The sequence below is a fragment of the Tachyglossus aculeatus genome, chromosome 22 (assembly GCF_015852505.1).
Source record: "Tachyglossus aculeatus isolate mTacAcu1 chromosome 22, mTacAcu1.pri, whole genome shotgun sequence".
Lineage (NCBI taxonomy): Eukaryota > Metazoa > Chordata > Mammalia > Monotremata > Tachyglossidae > Tachyglossus > Tachyglossus aculeatus.
In genome coordinates, this window is record NC_052087.1 from 48,022,596 (window position 1) to 48,039,566 (window position 16,971).

The window sequence follows — 16,971 nt, forward strand, 5'->3', positions numbered from 1 at the left end:
ATTTATTAAGCTCTTACTATGTTGCAAAGCACTGTTCTAAGCGCTGGGGCGGCTACAAGGTGATCAGGTGGTCCCTCGTGGGGCTCACAGTCTTTATCCCCATTTTACAGATGAGGTAACTGAGGACCAGAGAAGTGAAGTGACTTGCCCAAAGTCACACAGTTGACAACGTGGTGGAGCCGGGATTTGAACCCATGACATCTGACTCCAAAGCCTGGGCTCTTTCCACTGAGCCATGCTGCTTCTCTCCCAAGCCCTCCTCCGGAGTGGTATTGTTCACTCTGGCCCTTCCCCCTAGAGTGCTACTGCCCATCCCAGCCTTTCCCCCAGAGTGGCAGTGCCCACTCCAGCCCTTCCCCCAGAGTAATACTCCCTACCCTAGCCCTTCCCCGGACAGAATGGTTCTGCCCATCCCAGTCCTTCCCTTCAGAATAATATTGCCCACCCCAGCCCTTCCCACCAGAGTAATACTGCCCACCCCAACCCTCCCCTCCAGAGTGGTCGTGTCCACCCCAGTCCTTCTCCCAAAGTGGTACCCCCTCCCAGCCCTCCCCTCACCAGGTGGTAGTTCCCACCCCACCTCTTCCCCCCGAAGAGTGGTACTGCCCACCCCAGCCCTATAGCCCATGGTTGTACTGCCTACCCTAGCTCTAACCCCCATGGTGGTACTGCCAATGTCCAGCCCTAACCCCTATGGTGGTACTACCCAGCCTAGCTCTAACCCCCATGGTGGTACTGCCAACGTCCAGCCCTATGCCCCATGGTTGTACTGCCCAGCCTAGCTCTAAACCCCATAGTGGTACTGCCCAGCCTAGCTCTAATCCCCATAGTGGTACTGCCAACATCCAGCCCTACCCCCTACGGTGGTACTGCCCAGCCTAGCTCCAACCCCCATAGTGGTACTGCCAACGTCCAGCCCTACCCCCTTTGGTGGTACTGCCCAGCCTAGCTCTAACCCCCATAGTGGTACTGCCAACATCCAGCCCTACCCCCTACGGTGGTACTGCCCAGCCTAGCTCCAACCCCCACGGTGGTACTGCCAACGACCAGCCCTACACCCTATGGTGGTACTGCCCAGCCTAGCTCTAATCCCCATGGTGGTCCTGCCAACGTCCAGCCCTAGCCCCTATGGTGGTACTGCCCAGCCTAGCTCTAAACTCCACGGTGGTACTGCCAACGTCCAGCCCTACCCCCTATGGTGATACTGCCCAGCCTAGTTCTAACCCCATGGTGGTACTGCCAACGTCCAGCCCTATCCCCTATGGTGGTACTGCCCACCCCCAGCCCTACTTCCCAGAACGGTAGTGCCCACCCCATCCTTCCCCCAGAGGGGAACTGCCGCCCCCAACCCTACTCTTCACCTCGCACTGGTGCTGTCCACTCTGTCCCCTATAGTACTTACCACACCTCCCCCTTCCTTTGACAAGTACGTTCATTCCCCACTTCATTTCCTGATTGGTTCAGTCCATTCCCCGCCCCTCATCAACACAGGACCGTCCTCAGCTCCCCTCACATCCCCCCCCCCTCCTTTTTTTTGATGACATTTATTAAGTGCTTACTATGTGCAAAGCACTGTTCTAAGCGCCGGGGAGGTTACAAGGTGATCAGGTTGTCCCACGGTGGGCTCACAGTCTTAATCCCCATTTTACAGATGAGGTAGCTGAGGCATAGAGAAGTTACGTGACTTGTCCAAAGACACACAGCTGACAATTGGTGGAGCCGGGATTTGAACCCATGACCTCTGACTCCAAAGCCCACACTCTTTTCACTGAGCCACTTTGCTTCTCTACAACCCCCAGACCCTTAGGTCCATGTGCCTCTCACCTCTGAACGCTCTGCTCCCCACCCACCCACCCCCAGCCCTGACTCTCTACCCTCACCTCCCAGGGGCGCGAGAATGGCCCCTTCAGGGAGGCAGAACCCAGTCCGGCATTGATATTTTTAATGGTATTTGTTAACAATAATAATAATTATTATTATATTTGTTAAGCCCTTTGTGCCAGGCATTGTACTAAGCACTGGGATGGATACAAGAAAATCGGGTTGGACACAGTCCCTGTCCCACATGAGGCTCACTCTCTTTATCCCCACTTTCAGAAGAGGTCACTGAGGCCCAGAGAAGTGGAGTTTCTTGCCCAAGGTCGCCCAGCAGACAAATGGTGGAGCCTGGATTATAATAATAATAATAATGACGGCGTTTATTAAGCGCTTGCTATGTGCAAAGCACTGTTCTAAGCGCTGGGGAGGTTACAAGGTAATCAGGTTGTCCCACGGGGGGCTCACAGTCTTAATCCAATTGTCAGCTGTGTGACTTTGGGCAAGTCACTTAACTTCTCTGGGCCTCAGTTACCTCATCTGTAAAATGGGGCTTAAGACTGTGATCCCCCCGTGGAACAACCTGACCACCTTGCATCCTCCCCAGGGCTTAGAACAGTGCTTTGCACATAGTTAGCGCTTAATAAACGCCATCATTATTATTATTAAGCGACGTGCTCAAGGTCACACGGCAGACACAGGACAGACTAAGGATGATCTTCGGGACAGCTGCTAAGGAGGCCCCTCCATCCGCACCTGACCCCTTTACTCACCCGGGCTGGCACTGCCCCTCACCCTCAGCCCCCTCCTTCCTCTCCCCCTCCCCATCCCCCCCCGCCTTACATCCTTCCCCTCCCCACAGCACCTGTATATATATATACAAACATATGTATATGTTTGTACAGATTTATTACTCTATTTTATTTGTACATATTTATTCTATTTTATTCCGTTAATATGTTTTGTTTTGTTCTCTGTCTCCCGCTTCTAGACTGTGAGCCCACTGTTGGGTAGGGACCGTCTCTATATGTTGCCAACTTGGACTTCCCAAGCGCTTAGCGTTTAGAACAGTGCTTTGCACATAGTAAGCGCTTAATAAATGCCATTATTATTATTAGTAGTAGTAGTAGTAGTACTCCCTCCCCACATCCCTCCCCACATCCGCCAAGCTAGCTCTCTTCCTCCCTTCAAGGCCCTACTGAGAGCTCACCTCCTCCAGGAGGCCTTCCCAGACTGAGCCCCTTCCTTCCTCTCCCCCTCATTCCCCTCTCCATCCCCCTCATCTTACCTCCTTCCCTTCCCCACAGCACCTGTATATATGTATATATGTTTGTACGTATTTATTACTCTATTTATTTATTTATTTTACTTGTACATATCTATTCTATTTATTTTATTTTGTTAATATGTTTTGTTTTGCTCTCTGTCTCCCCCTTCTAGACTGTTGGGTAGGGACCGTCTCTATGTGTTGCCAACTTGTACTTCCCAAGCGCTTAGTCCAGTGCTCTGCACACAGTAAGCGCTCAATAAATACGATGGATTGATTGATAGTACAGTGCTCTGCACACAGTAAGCGCTCAATAAATACGATGGATTGATTGATAGTACAGTGCTCCGCACACAATAAGCGCTCAATAAATACGATGGATTGATTGATAGTACAGTGCTCCGCACACAGTAAGCGCTCAATACGACGGATTGATTGATAGTACAGTGCTCCGCACACAGTAAGCGCTCAATAAATACGACTGATTGATTGATAGTACAGTGCTCCGCACACAGTAAGCGCTCAATAAATACGATGGATTGATTGATAGTACAGTGCTCCGCACACAGTAAGCGCTCAATAAATCTGAATGAATGAATGAATGCAAGGATGTTGATGATGATGATGAATGCAAGGATGTTGATGATGATGATGAATGCAAGGATGAGGTTTCCATGGCAACAGCCCCTTCCAGGGAGCAGCGGCCCAGGAGCGCTGGTCCATGACAGTGGGAGAAAGGGGTGGGGGGCTCCCTTGGCTGCTTCCCCCGCCCCCCAGGACCACTCACCTGGGTGGTACTGTCCCTCAGCGTGGGCGAGCGGCCTCTCCGCGTGGTGGTGGTGGCCATGGTGGTGGTGGTCTCCATGATGGTGGTGGCCATGTCGGCCAGCAAGGTGGTGGCCGTGGTCTCGGCGCTGAGCAGCACGGACGGCCCCTCCCCGACCAGGCGCAGGTGACCTTCGGCCCGCACATTGGGGTCACTCTCGGCGGCCAACGCCAGCACCTTGAGCCCATTGTAATAGAGGCCGGACACCTGACCCTGGAACGGCCGGCCCTGGTCCCGGCCCCCGATCTTGATGGCCGCCTGGCTGTTGAAGATGGTCAACTGACGGCCTGCCGGGGCGAGGATGGGGGTGAGGGGGAGAGGAAGGGCAGGGGAAAAGAGGGAAGGGGCAGGAGGAGGGATGGGGGACGCAGGAGGCCCAGCGGATGAGGAAAGGGAGGTGGGAAGATGGGGAGTGAGAATGGGGTAAAGGAGAGAGGTTGGAAAAGGGACCGGGATAGACAACCAAAGGGAAAGTCCTTATCAGCCAAGGTCCCCAGCCAGCCAGGCAGGGGACACCCGGGGGGCTCACGAGGTGGGGGGCAGGGGCACCTCCCCAGTTCGAAGGGAACTCATCTCCTCTTCCGGCCTCTTCTTCCTTTCCTTTCCGACTCCCCCTCGTCTGTTTCCTTCCCCGTTCTGTTCCCTCTCCCCTCACCCCAGCTCTGCCCCCAACCACCCGAACATCCAGCTCCAGGCCCCGACACCGAGCAAGCAGGAGACAGAGACAGAGAGAGGGGTTCAGACAGAGCCGGAACGAATTAGGGAGGAACAGAGAGAAATACACAAAGAGAAGGCCAGAAACAGCAAGAGGTAGCAGGAGACACAACTCACACACCCTCCTCACCCCCCAAACTCTGCCCCCCAGCCCCCTCCTCTCTCATCTCTGGACTTCGAAGCCTTGCCAGCCCCCCGACCCCAACCCCAGGGTCCCAGGCCCACCAGGATCTCCAAGCATCGGAATGAAAAACGTTAAAGGGACCTCGCGCCACTGTCAGCCAAAACGCTCCAGTGTGGTTGTTTTCGCTTGGACTTTATGCAGCCGGTTAGAGCTCGGAATTAGTGCTGAGGTTCGGTTTTAAACGGATCTGGGGGTCGGTTTAACCCTCTGAGTTTGCTGCTTTTGTTTCTTGGCGTTTGGTTTTTGTTTGCTTTTAGAAAATAAATTTATTATGTTTAAGTTTAGGTTTAGCTCTGGTTTTTGACGTTTGGTTTTGGGCGAAAGAGTGGGGGGCAAGGGGCTGACACTGTGCCCCCCGCCGCTCAGCTCCTGGCGCTGGGGGTTTTAAGGATCTGGCTTAGCCCTCTTTAGCTTATGGTTTAGCTCCTCGTTAGCGATCTTGTTTAGAGTGTTAGGGTGCCGCTCGCCCACTTCCACCCCCATCCCGGGCTGAGGACGGGCCAACTCGTGACGCCAGCTGTACCCACTCAAGGCCCGGTTTCACGCAGCATCTCGATCCCTCTGCAGCCCCAAGCCCGGACATTTGTCTGCCACCTTAGTCAAGCCCACACTCCCACAGGCGCCTCTTCCTCCCTCTCTTCCTGGCTCTCCCTGTCTATCCCTCTTCCTCTAACTCTACCTCCCCACCTCTAACTCTCCTCTATCCCACCGCCCTCCACCTCGTTCTCTCCTCTTACTGAATCTGACAATTACTCCCCCCACCCAAAGCCTTATTGAAGGCACATCCCCACCGCCCTCCACCTCGTTCTCTCTTCTTCCTGAATCTGACAATTACTTCCCCCACCCAAAGCCTTATTGAAGGCACATCTCCTCCAGGAGGCCTTCCCTAAGCCCCCCTTTCCTCTTCTCCCACTCCCTTCTGCATCACCCTGGCTTGTTTCCTCTGTTCTTCCCCCCTCCCAGCCCCACACCACTTATGTCCATATCTGTCATTTATTTCTATTGATTTTAATGGCATTTATTAAGCGCTTACTATGTGCAAAGCACTGTTCTAAGCGCTGGGGAGGTTCCAAGGTGACCAGGTTGTCTCACGGGGGGCTCACAGTCTTCATCCCCATTTTACAGATGAGGGAACTGAGGCCCAGAGAAATAAAGTGACTTGCCCAAGGTCACACAGATGACAATTGGCGGAGCTGGGATTTGAACACATGACCTCTGATTCCAAAGCCCGGGCTCCTTCCACTGAGCCACGCTGCTTCTCCCCACCCAATCAATCAATCAATCGTATTTACTGAGCGCTTACTGGGTGCAGAGCACTGTACTAAGCGCTTGGGAAGTACAAGTTGGCAACATATAGAGATTGTCCCTACCCAACAGTGGGCTCACAGTCTAGAAGGGGGAGACAGAGAACAAAACCAAACATATTAACAAAATACAATAAATAGAAAAATATGGAACGCTTCACGAATTTGCGTGTCATCCCAGCTGTAAGCTCTTTGCGGCCAGGGAATGTGTCTGTTTATTGTTGTAGTGTACTCTCCCAAGCGTTTAGTACACTGCTCTGCACACAGTAAGGGCTCAGTAAATACGATCGAATTGAATGAATAACTGAATGGAAGTACTGTTCTAAGCGCTGAAGCTAATTAGATTGGACACACTCCCTTTCCCACATGAGGCTCACAGTCATTTTACAGATGAGGTAACTGAGGCCCAGAGAAGTGAAGTGACTTGCACAAGGTCACACGGCAGACAAGTGGTGGAGCCAGGATTAGAACTCAGGTCCATCTGGCCCCCAGGCCCGTGCTATATCCAGTTAGGTTACACCAATTCTCCTGTTTCTCCTCTCTCAGCATGGTGTAGTGAACAAAGGGGCCAAGGGACTCTGTTCAACCCAATTTGCTTGTATCCATGCCAGCGCTTAGTACATTGCCTGACACATCGTAAGCCCTTAATAATAATAATAATAATGTTGGTATTTGTTAAGCGCTTACGATGTGCCAAGCACTGTTCTAAGCACTGGGGGGATACAAGGTGATCAGGTTGTCCCATGTGGGGCTCACAGTCTTCATCCCCATTTTACAGATGAGAGAACTGAGGCCCAGAGAAGTGAAGTGACTTGCCCAAAGTCACACAACTGGCAAGTGGTGGAGCTGGAATTCGAACCCATGACCTCTGACTCCAAACCCCGGGCTATTCATTCAATCGTATTTATTGAGCGCTTACTGTGTGCAGAGCACTGTACTAAGCGCTCTTTCCACTGAGCCAATCAAGCTGCTTAACAATTACCCTAATAATAATAATTATTATTATTTTCTACCTCTTTCTACCCAACTACCTATCTCTCCCTATCTATCTTCTCTCCCCCTCTCCTTCTCCCTCTACCTTCTCTCTTCTTTCATCCCCATTTCTCATTCTGTCCCTCTAACTCCCTCTAACTACCGCTCTGTCCATCTCCATCCAACGCGGCCCCCACCCCACTGGTCCTGGGTCACGAGCTGTCGCAGCCTCAGCCCAGGCTCTCCCTCGTCCTCTCCGATTCCAGGGGGTTGGGTGACGAAGGGGGGGAGATGCAGGCTGAGCCAATGCCCCCCCCCCCCCACTCCTCAAAGGGTTAAAGCTTGCCCAGCTAGAGAAAGCAGCACGATACAGTGTTTTGGGTCGGATGGTTGGTTGGTTGGTTGGTTTAGCGATTCAAAGTCGTTACAGTCCCTTTAACTTTTTGTCCTGAAGGTTTCTCGCGGGTTTATCACATCTGATTATCAGCGTGTTTAGTCCCCTGGGGTCTGAGATGGGAGGTTAGGGGGTTTAGCTGGGGCTGGCCCCCAGTGGACATTTAAAAGCACAGTTAGCAGCTGGTTAGGTGGACGTTTAACAGTTCTATTTCCCCCTTCCAGGTTTAGCCTTAAAGGTACAGAGCTTGCCCCCAGGTTATTGCAGGGGCCGAGGAAAGGGCCTGAATCTGTCCCTTGCCCCCAAATTTCAGGAGACCCACCAAAGTCTCTTCTGTTTCCGGGCCTCTCTACACGCTAGCATCCTCTCTGCCCTTTCTCAGTCTCTGGCTTGGCACGAGGCGACTCTGGGCCACCTCCCTCACCCCCATCTCGCTTCCCCTCGACCTTTCCTTCCTTCCTTCCTTCCTTCAATCGGATCTATTGAGCGCTTTCTGTGTGCAGAACACTGGACTAAGCGCTTGGGAAGTACAAATCGGCAACATATAGAGACGGCCCCAGGGCGGAAACCAGTCCAGCCCCTGATCTCCACAAGGACCTCTGCCACGGCCCTGGGCCTAGGACCTATCTCTCTCTCTGTCTCTCTTTCTCTGTTTCTCTCTCTGTCTCTGGCCAGATTTTGGGCCCCTAAAACCCCTCCCAATCCCATCACTGTCGTTGCTTCCTAGAGACCCTTCCTTTTCCCCCTGCAGCTCCTCCAGGCTTCCCTAAGACTTGGACCCTCCTACTGATCCAAAGAGGACTCTCAATCCTACTTCCTTCGATGAGACCTTCCAGTTCCCAAGCCCATCAGGGCCCGGAGGGGAGAAATCTCTGTCTGGGGGATACCAGAAATGCCGCAGCTAATGACAGCTGGAACATCAACCCACCCCCAATCTCCTGGGTTCCCGGTAGGCTCTCTCTTCCCATAGGCCTGGGGCGACCCACTTTCCCTCCACCTGGGGACGGCCGGGCAGGTGAGGACGGTGGAAAGGAGGCTGTGCGGGATGGGGGAGCTCCGCACCTTTAAGATTGTGATTTTTAAGTGAATTAATTAATTAATTCTGGTTAATTACCTTTGTCGAGCAGCCACTCATCTACTACTCGACCAAGCCGGTAGGGGATTCTCTGTCTAGCAATCGCCAGGCGCTCGTTATCAAAGTTTCCTTGGAAAAGTTTAAAGAGACAGCAGGTTTCTCAGAAGGTGAAGTCCAAAGGAATTAGAAAAGTAATTATTCAGAACTCAGGAGAATCAGCGCAAGCGGCGACGGCGGCGGCGGCATCCAGCGGGAAGGGAAAATCCCCCTCCCGCCTCCCCCCGGGAAGCAGGAGGTGGGAATTCTGCAGCCCCCCGCACCTCTCGCCCCACCCCGCGACCCCGGTTTCTCTCCCCCCACCCACCCACGCAGCCTCGGGTCATCCCCAGGCTTCACACAGCACCTTCTCGGGGAAATAATAATAACAGTATTTGTTAAGTGCTTACTATGTGCCAAGCACTGTTCTAAGCGCTGGGGTGGTTACAAGTTAATCAAGCTGTCCCATGTGGGGCTCACAGTCTTAATCCCATTTTAATAATCATAATGATGGTGTTTGTTAAGTGCTTACTACGTGCCAAGCACTGCTCTAAGCACTGGGGTAGATACAAGGTGATCAGGTTGTCCCACGTGGGGCTCACAGTCTTAATCCCCATTTTACAGATGAGATAACTGAGGCCCAGAGAAGCTAAGTGGCTTGCCCAGGGTCACACAGCAGGCAAGTGGCGGAGCCGGGATTAGACCCCACATCCTCTGCCCCCCAAGCCCGTGATCTTTCCACTAAGCCATCCCCCGACACACACCTCCCAGATGGTCCCAGACCAAGAGAGGAATGACTACGAAAGGAGAGGGCCAGTAGCCGGAGGGTCCGAGGTTAAAAGCAACTTTAGAGGTTTGCCGGTGGCTCCCCGTCCCGGGGGAGGGGGACCGGTTGGGAGTGGGGGGCGTTTAGAGGGTTTAGGTGGGGGTGGGAGGAGGCGGCAGTCCTGAACGGTTACTAGGTTTAGAAAGTGGTTTAGTGGTGGGGGAGGATTAAGCGGGGTTTATGCGGCATTATTTGGGGGGGATGCCCGCCGGCACACGCATTTACCACAGAATTGAGAAGCCCCCCCACCCACCCCCGCCGTTTTCCCCTGCTTTCCCCACCCCATCACCCTGCTTGAAGACACATCTTCTCCAAGAGGCCTTCCCTGACTCAGCCCTCCTTTCCCCCTCTCCCACTCCCTTCTGCGCCTCCCTGATTTGCTCGCTTTATTCATCCCCCCTCCAAGCCCCGCAGCATTTATAGACACATCTGTCATTTATGTATTTCTATCGAGGTCCATCTCCCACTCTAGATCGTAATCCCGTTGTGGGTGGGGAATGTATCTGTATACTGTTATACTGTACTCTCCCAAGCGATTAGTCCAGTGCTCTGCTCACGGTGAGCGCTCAATGGATACAATTGACTGAGTGACTGACCTGATTTTTCATTCATCCATTCATTCAATCGTATTTATTGAGCGCTTACTATGTGCAGAGCACTGGACTAAGCGCTTGGGAAGTACAAGTCGGCAACATATAGAGATGGTCCCTACCCAACAACGGTGCTTTTTCTCCTTCCCTCCTCCTCTCCTGGCCTGACAAGCTCCCTCCAGCCTGCACCCCCTCCACTCCCTCTCCTTCACCCACTCCCCATCACCCCTGCTTGTCCCTTTACTGTTCCCCGACCCACACAAGAACACAGAGTCAGTGTCTCAATCCTCTCCCCATTCTCCTCCTTCTCCTCTCCCATCCCAATCCCTGCCTCTCCCCTCCCTTTGACATTCGGGTAGCACAGGCTGCTCAGAGTGGGGGACGCTCGGCCCCTGGACCAAGCCCATGGCCACTTCTGCTGCTCCAATACCTGCCCAGCCTGGCATCCTGTGCCCCTGTTCCTGCTGGCCAGAGCTGCCCGGGGGCAAGAGCCACCCTCACCCCAAAAGAGGAACCAGGCAATAGGGCTGGGAACCCAGGAGTTGCTGAGTTAGTCCACATGTTTTGTTTTGTTGTCTGTCTCCCCCTTCTAGACTGTGAGCCCGCTGTTGGGCAGGGACCGTCTCTATATGTTGCCAACTTCCCAAGCACTTAGTACAATGCTCTGCACACAGTAAGCGCTCAATAAATACGACTGAATGAATGAATGAGCAAGGGAAGGGGGTTCTCTGCTCTGAGCACCAGTTGAGTACAATAGCCTCCTAGTCTCCCTGCCCCCTATCCCTCAAAAAAAAATGGTGGTATTTGTTAAGCGCTTATGAGGTGCCAAGCACTGTTCCAAGCGCTGGGGTAGATACAAGGTAAGCAGGTTGTCCCACGTGGGGCTCACAGTCTTCATCCCCATTTTATTGATGAGATAACTGAGGCACAGAGCAGTGAATTGACTTACCCAAGGTCACACAGCAGACAAGTGGAGGGATTAGAACCCACATCCTCTGACTCCAAGCTCATGCTCTTTCCACTAAACCACGCTGCTTCTCTCAAAGCCCCGCGACCCCTCACCATCTCCTTGCCCTGCGCCCTTCGTCCTGCCTCGACCCCCAACCTCGCCCTTTTCATGCATTCATTCATCCATCCAATCATATTTATGGAGCACTTACTGTGTGCAGAGCACTGGACTAAGCGCTTGGGAGTGGACAATACAACAATAAACAGACATATTCCCTCCACCACAAGGAATATGCTTACAGTCTAGAGTCTGTCCAAGGTTCCTCTCCCAGGCCCATCAGTCTCCTGGCCGGCTCCCCTCTCTTTCCCTTGACCCTCCCTCTATCCCTGCCTCTCCCCTATTCTCTTCTCTATCTGCCTTTCACCATCATCCCTCCTCCTCTTGGCTACCATTCAAGCCAGCCCCCAATCCTGCTCTCCTTCGCTGCCTCTCCCACACCTCTCCCCTTCTTTCCCTTCCTCCCTCTCTTCCACCTTCTACTTGCCCTGTATATATGTATATATGTTTGTACATATTTATTACTCTATTTATTTATTTTACTTGTACATATTTATTCTATTTATTTTATTTTGTTAGTATGTTTGGTTTTGTTGTCTGTCTCCCCCTTCTAGACTGTGAGCCCGCTGTTGGGTAGGGACCATCTCTATATGTTGCCAACTTGTACTTCCCAAGAGCTTAGTACAGTGCTCTGCACACAGTAAGCGCTCAATTAATACGATTGAATGAATGAATGCCCACCGCACTGGCTGCTTCCCTTTCTCCCACCAGAAGCCTTGGCCTTCCTCACGTCCCAGCTTCTAACTCCTCTCCTGGCTCCTTGGCAGCCCCTCCAGAATGTAAACTGGTTTGGGGCAAGGACCGTATTTGCTAATTCTGTTGTTTGTCTTCACCTAAGCGCTTAGTATAATGCTCTGCACAAATAAGTGCTCAACAGATGCCACTGATTGATTGAGTGACAGACGGGGCCAGGGCCAGGCCCCTGGTGGGGAGTGAATGGGGCATCCACCCTTAAATGTGTCAGAGCCCTGGCCCAGAAGTCAGAAAGACCTGTGTTCTAATCCCCATTCTGCCACTTTGCTGTGTGATCTTGGGCTAGTCACTTCACTTCTGTGTGCTCCAGTTACTTCATCTGTAAAGTGTGGGTTAAGTTTGTGAGCTCCACATGGGACGGGGACTGGGTCCAACCCAATTTATTAATATCTACCCCAGCGCTTAATACAGTGTCTGGCACATACTAAGTGCTTAACAAATACCACAATTATTATTATTACTGGGGAAGTCTGGATGTGGGCTATATCGTGCATGTCTGGGGGCTGGTGTGTGGATATAAGGCTATAGGGATGGAGTGGCTCCAATTCCCTATAGGAATTCAGGGTGTTCCCAGAAAATTACTGGTCTCTAGTTACAGTATTTGTCTGCTTATGGGTACATGAATATCATCTGAACTCCCCCTTTCCCCTCTCCACCCCTCTAGACTGTAAGCTCCTTGTGGGTAGGGAAATGTCTACCAACCAACTCTGTTCTATTCTTCCAAATGCTACACCCACTGTCTCAAATTCCTCTCCTCCGATTCTCTCCTTGACCCCCTCCAATCTGGCTTCCACCCCCTTCAAGCCACCAAAACTGCCCTCTCGAAGGTCATCAATCACCTTCTTGCCAAATCCAACGGTCTCTGCTCCATCCTAATTATCTTAGGTCTCTCAGCTGCCTTCGAGCCCCTTCTGGAAATATTATCCAACCTCGTCTTCACTGACACTGTCCTCTCCTAGTCCTCCTCCTATTTCTCTGACCGCTTATTCTCAGTCTCTTTAAAGAGATCCTCCTCTGCCTGCGTTGCCTTGTTATCCCCTTTCTTCTTCCCCCCACTCAGCCCCACAACACTTATGTCCATATCTGTCATTTATTTATTTATATTAATATCTGTCTCCCCTCTCTGTAGTCTGTAAGCTCGTTGTGCGCAGGGAATGTGTCTGTTTATTGTTTTGTACTCTCCTAAGCTCTTTGTACAGTGCTCTACACACAGTAAGCACTCAATAAATACGACTGAATGAATGAATGCCTCACACCTCCTAACTGTGGGAATCCCTCAAGGATCATTTCTGGGTCCCCTTCTATTCTCCATCTACACTTAATCCCTTGGAGAATTGATTCACTCCCACGGCTTCACCTATCATCTCTAAGCGAAGGATTCCCAAATCCACACCTCCAGCCCTGATCTCTCTCCTTCTCTGAAGTCTGGTATTTCCTCCAGCCCTCAGGAAATCTCTATCTGGATGTCCTGCAGACACCTCAAATTTAACATAAGCAAAACAGAACTTATCTTTCCACTCAAACCCTGACCTGCCCCTGACTTTCCTATCACTGTGGACACCACCGCCATCCGTCTCACAAGCCCATGCCCTCGGCATTATCGTCGACATTATCCTCGACTCATCTCTCATTCAGACCACATATTCAACCTACCACAAAATCCTGTCGGTTCAACCTTCACAGCATCACTAAAAATCTGTCCTTTCCAACTGCTACCCTGTTAATTCTAGCACTTATCCTATCCTGCCTTGATTACTGCATCAGCCTTCTAGCTGACCTTCCTGCCTCCTGTCTCTTCCCACTCCAGTTCCATACTTCATTCTGCTGCCCCGATCATTTTTATACAAAGCCATTCAATCCATGTTTCCCTACTCCTCAAGAACCTCCAGTAGTCAGTAGTTATCCATCCACCTCCAGATCAAGTAGAAACTCCTTACCATTGGCTTTAAAGCCCTCAAACACCGTGTCCCCACTTACCTTACCTCCCTGATTACCTATTACAACCAAGCTGGCATACTTCACTCCTCCAAAAGCCAACCTCTTCACCTTACCACAATCTTGTCTGTCTCACTGCCAACCCTCACCCACATCCTGCCTCTGGCCTGAAACTTTCTGTCTGCTTCTGGGTGAGGCTCTGATTGGGGTGTGTGGTTGATGGGGTCTGAGCTTATATTAGGCTGGGGCTCAGGCTCTACTAAAGTGTTTACCAACTCTGTTAGTTTGAACCCTCCCAAGCACTTAGTTCAGTGCTCTGCACACAGTAAGCACTCAATAAATACCATTGATTGACTGAATAAGCATCTATCTGTCTCTCTGGGTTTGCTGACCCAATCCCTAAGTAAGCATCTGTTTTGAGAGGGTATCACTGCTCTGCTCCACCCAAAGTGCCCTGTCCCGGGCTGGAATTTGGGGGTCCAAAACGCAGCAGGGATGGCTTCAGGCCCCACCCCCTACAGTAAGCGCTCAATAAATAGGATTGAATGAATGGTCTATGCCATGGTCCCAACACCTGTGACACTCATTTCTTCCTGCTCTAGACTGTAAGCTCGTTATGGGCAGGGAGTGTGTCTGTTTTTTGTGCATTTTACTCACCCAAGCACTTAGCACAGTGCTTTGTGCACAATAAGTGTCCAATAAATATGATTGAATGAATGAATGAATGTTCTCTGAACCCTCACTCGCACACTCACACGCCTCCTGGGCAAGGTTCCAGGGTTTGGGCTTGGCCTCCCACTGAAGCCCTGTTGCTCCCAGCTCTTACAGAGTCTGGGTCTTTCAATCTCAATCTCTCTCTCTCCATCTCTGTTTCTCCATTAGGATCATCTGTCCCTGTGTCTCCTCCTCTCTCAGTCTCTCCGTATTTGTCTCTTTGCAACAGCATGCTTCAGTCTCTGCAACTCTCTCTCTGAAGGTCTCTGTTCCAAAATTTTTTGCCACATGTTTCCGGATCTTCCTCTACCTCTTTTTGAGTGTCTGTCGCTCTCTGACTCTGTTGTTCCTGCAACTCATCCACACGGTTGAGTTTCTTCAATTGTGTGTGTGTGTGTGTGTGTGTGTGTGTGCGTGTGTGTCTGTGTCTGTGTTTATTCCTCAGTCTCCCATCTACCAGATCTCTGAATCTCTTCCCTTGGGTCTCTGAATCTCACTCCAGGCATCTCAGGGCATCTCTTAGCAGGCCTGGTTCTCACAGGCCCCTGCATGACTGTCTCTCAGAGTCTTTCAGCATCCATGTCTCTTCATCCTTTCTCCTCCATTTCTGAATCACTCTCTTCGAAACTTTTCATTTCTTTTTCCCTTAAAGGCTTTCCCTTCTCTCTGCCTCCCTCCATGTCCGTAAAACTTCCTCCCTGCACATCTCTGCAGCTCTTCTTTTTTTTTTAAACACTGGATCTGGGTCTCTTGCATTTCTCTTCTCTCCATTTCTCTCTTGTTCCCCTCCTTTGCTGTGTTTCTGTAGCTCATGGCTTTTTTCCACCATGTTTTCTTGCCTTCGTTTCCAGCTCTTTCTCTGCATCTCCCTTTCTCTCTATTTTGCTTTGCATACATGTCTCTGTTTCCTGGAATCTTTGAGCTTCATTCCCTGTGCCTGTTTTCTCACGGCTCACTCTCTCTGTATGCCTTTAGGGCTCTCTTACTCCGCTTCAGAGTATCCTCCATACCTCTGCATCTCTTTCTGTCTCTGTCCTTGGAACTCTCCAAATAGCCTCCAATTATTTTTTTAAAAAATGGTATTAAGTGCTTATTATGTGCCAGAAACTGTACTAAGCACCGGGGTAAATATAAGCTAATCAGGTGTGACATGTGGGACACATGGGGCTCAAAGTCTTAATCCCTATTTTTTCAGATGAGGTAACTAATGCACAGATAAATTAAGTGACTGGGCCAAGGTCACACAGCAGACAACTAGCAGAGTTGGGATTAGAACCCCGGTCCTTCTGACTCCCATTCTCGTAGTCTATCCATTAGGTAATTTTCTGCCCCCAAATCCGCCTTTCTCTCTCCTTCCCTACATTTTTTTCTTTAACTTTCTGTGCTTTTTCTCTCCTTTGTTCATCCTGTTCCTCTCTCGTTCACCCTTCCCTTCCCCCCTTTCCCTCCTCCCCACACTTCACCTCCCTTCCAGAATGCTCCGTCCCCTCATTCGCCCCCACACATAGTTCCTGGTAACCCCCAAACCTCCCCAAGCACCCTCTCCCTTCCAGGACCTCTGTGTCATCCTGGAGTTCCTCTTCCCACTCCCCTCTTCCCATTCCCCTTAGACCCACCCCTAGTCCCTTCTCTCCTGATGGGCTCCCCGCCACGTCCTCTTCCCTTTACATCCCCCAGCAGTGGGGCAACCCCCAGCCACTCCCAGACTGGTCTGTCTTTTCCCTCCCTTTCCCTCCATTTCTCGGTAGACCAGGCCGCCCCTCCCCTGCTCCTCCTCCTCCTCTTTCTCATCCCCCCTTTCCTTTGCCCTGCCTCTCTCTTCCTCTCCCCACTGGCCCCATCTCTCTGCCTCAATCTCTCTCTCTCTTTGGGTCTCTTCTCTCCCCACTGACCCCGCCTCTCTCACTCGCTCTCTCCCCTCTGCTGACCTCGCCCCTCTCCCGCTGACCTCTCTCTCCCCCCACTGGCCTTGCCCCTCTCTCTGCTGACCCCATCTCTCCCCCCCTCCACATTGGCACTGCCCCTCTGTCTCTCTCTTCCCGCTGACCCTGCCCCCTTATCTCTCTCCCTGCTGACCCCGTCTCTCTCGCTCTCCCTTCTCCCCCCTCCCGCTGGCCCTTTCTCTCTCCCCGCTGACCCCGTTTGTGTGTCTCTCTCTTTCTCCCCCTCGCCCACGTTGGCACTGCCCCTCTGTATCTCTCTTCCCTGCACACAGTAAGCGCTCAATAAATACGATTGATTGATTGATTCCCGCTGACCCTGCCCCTCTCTCCTCGCTGACCCCGTCTCTCTCTCTCCCTCCTCCCTTCTGGCTATGCCCCCCGCCTCTCTCTTCCCCGCTGCCCCTGCCCCCCTCTCACTCTCTCTCTCTACTGGCACTGCCCCCTTAACCCCCCGCCTCTCTCTTCCCCACTGTGTTCTCTCTCTATCTCTCTCTCTCTCTCTCTCTCTCTCTCCCTCTCCCTCCCCCCCTCTCTCCCTCCCTGCTGGCACTGCTCCC

At 51.8% G+C, this 16,971-nt stretch overlaps 1 protein-coding gene across 9 annotated transcripts in view; it reads right to left on the minus strand.

Annotated features, from left to right (window-relative positions):
* Nucleotides 1-16,971, minus strand: part of NRXN2 (neurexin 2) — a 221,523-nt gene that overhangs the window by 39,612 nt on the left and 164,940 nt on the right. For 6 of the 9 annotated variants that reach the window (XM_038764060.1, XM_038764058.1, XM_038764059.1 and 3 more), the window contains 2 exons: nt 8,591-8,680; nt 3,870-4,195 (listed from right to left, as the gene is read on the minus strand). In XM_038764060.1, coding sequence (XP_038619988.1) covers nt 3,870-4,195; nt 8,591-8,680 — 416 coding nt within the window. The remainder of the gene's footprint in view (nt 1-3,869; nt 4,196-8,590; nt 8,681-16,971) is intronic. The other 3 variants (XM_038764062.1, XM_038764061.1, XM_038764065.1) reach the window with 1 other exon arrangement.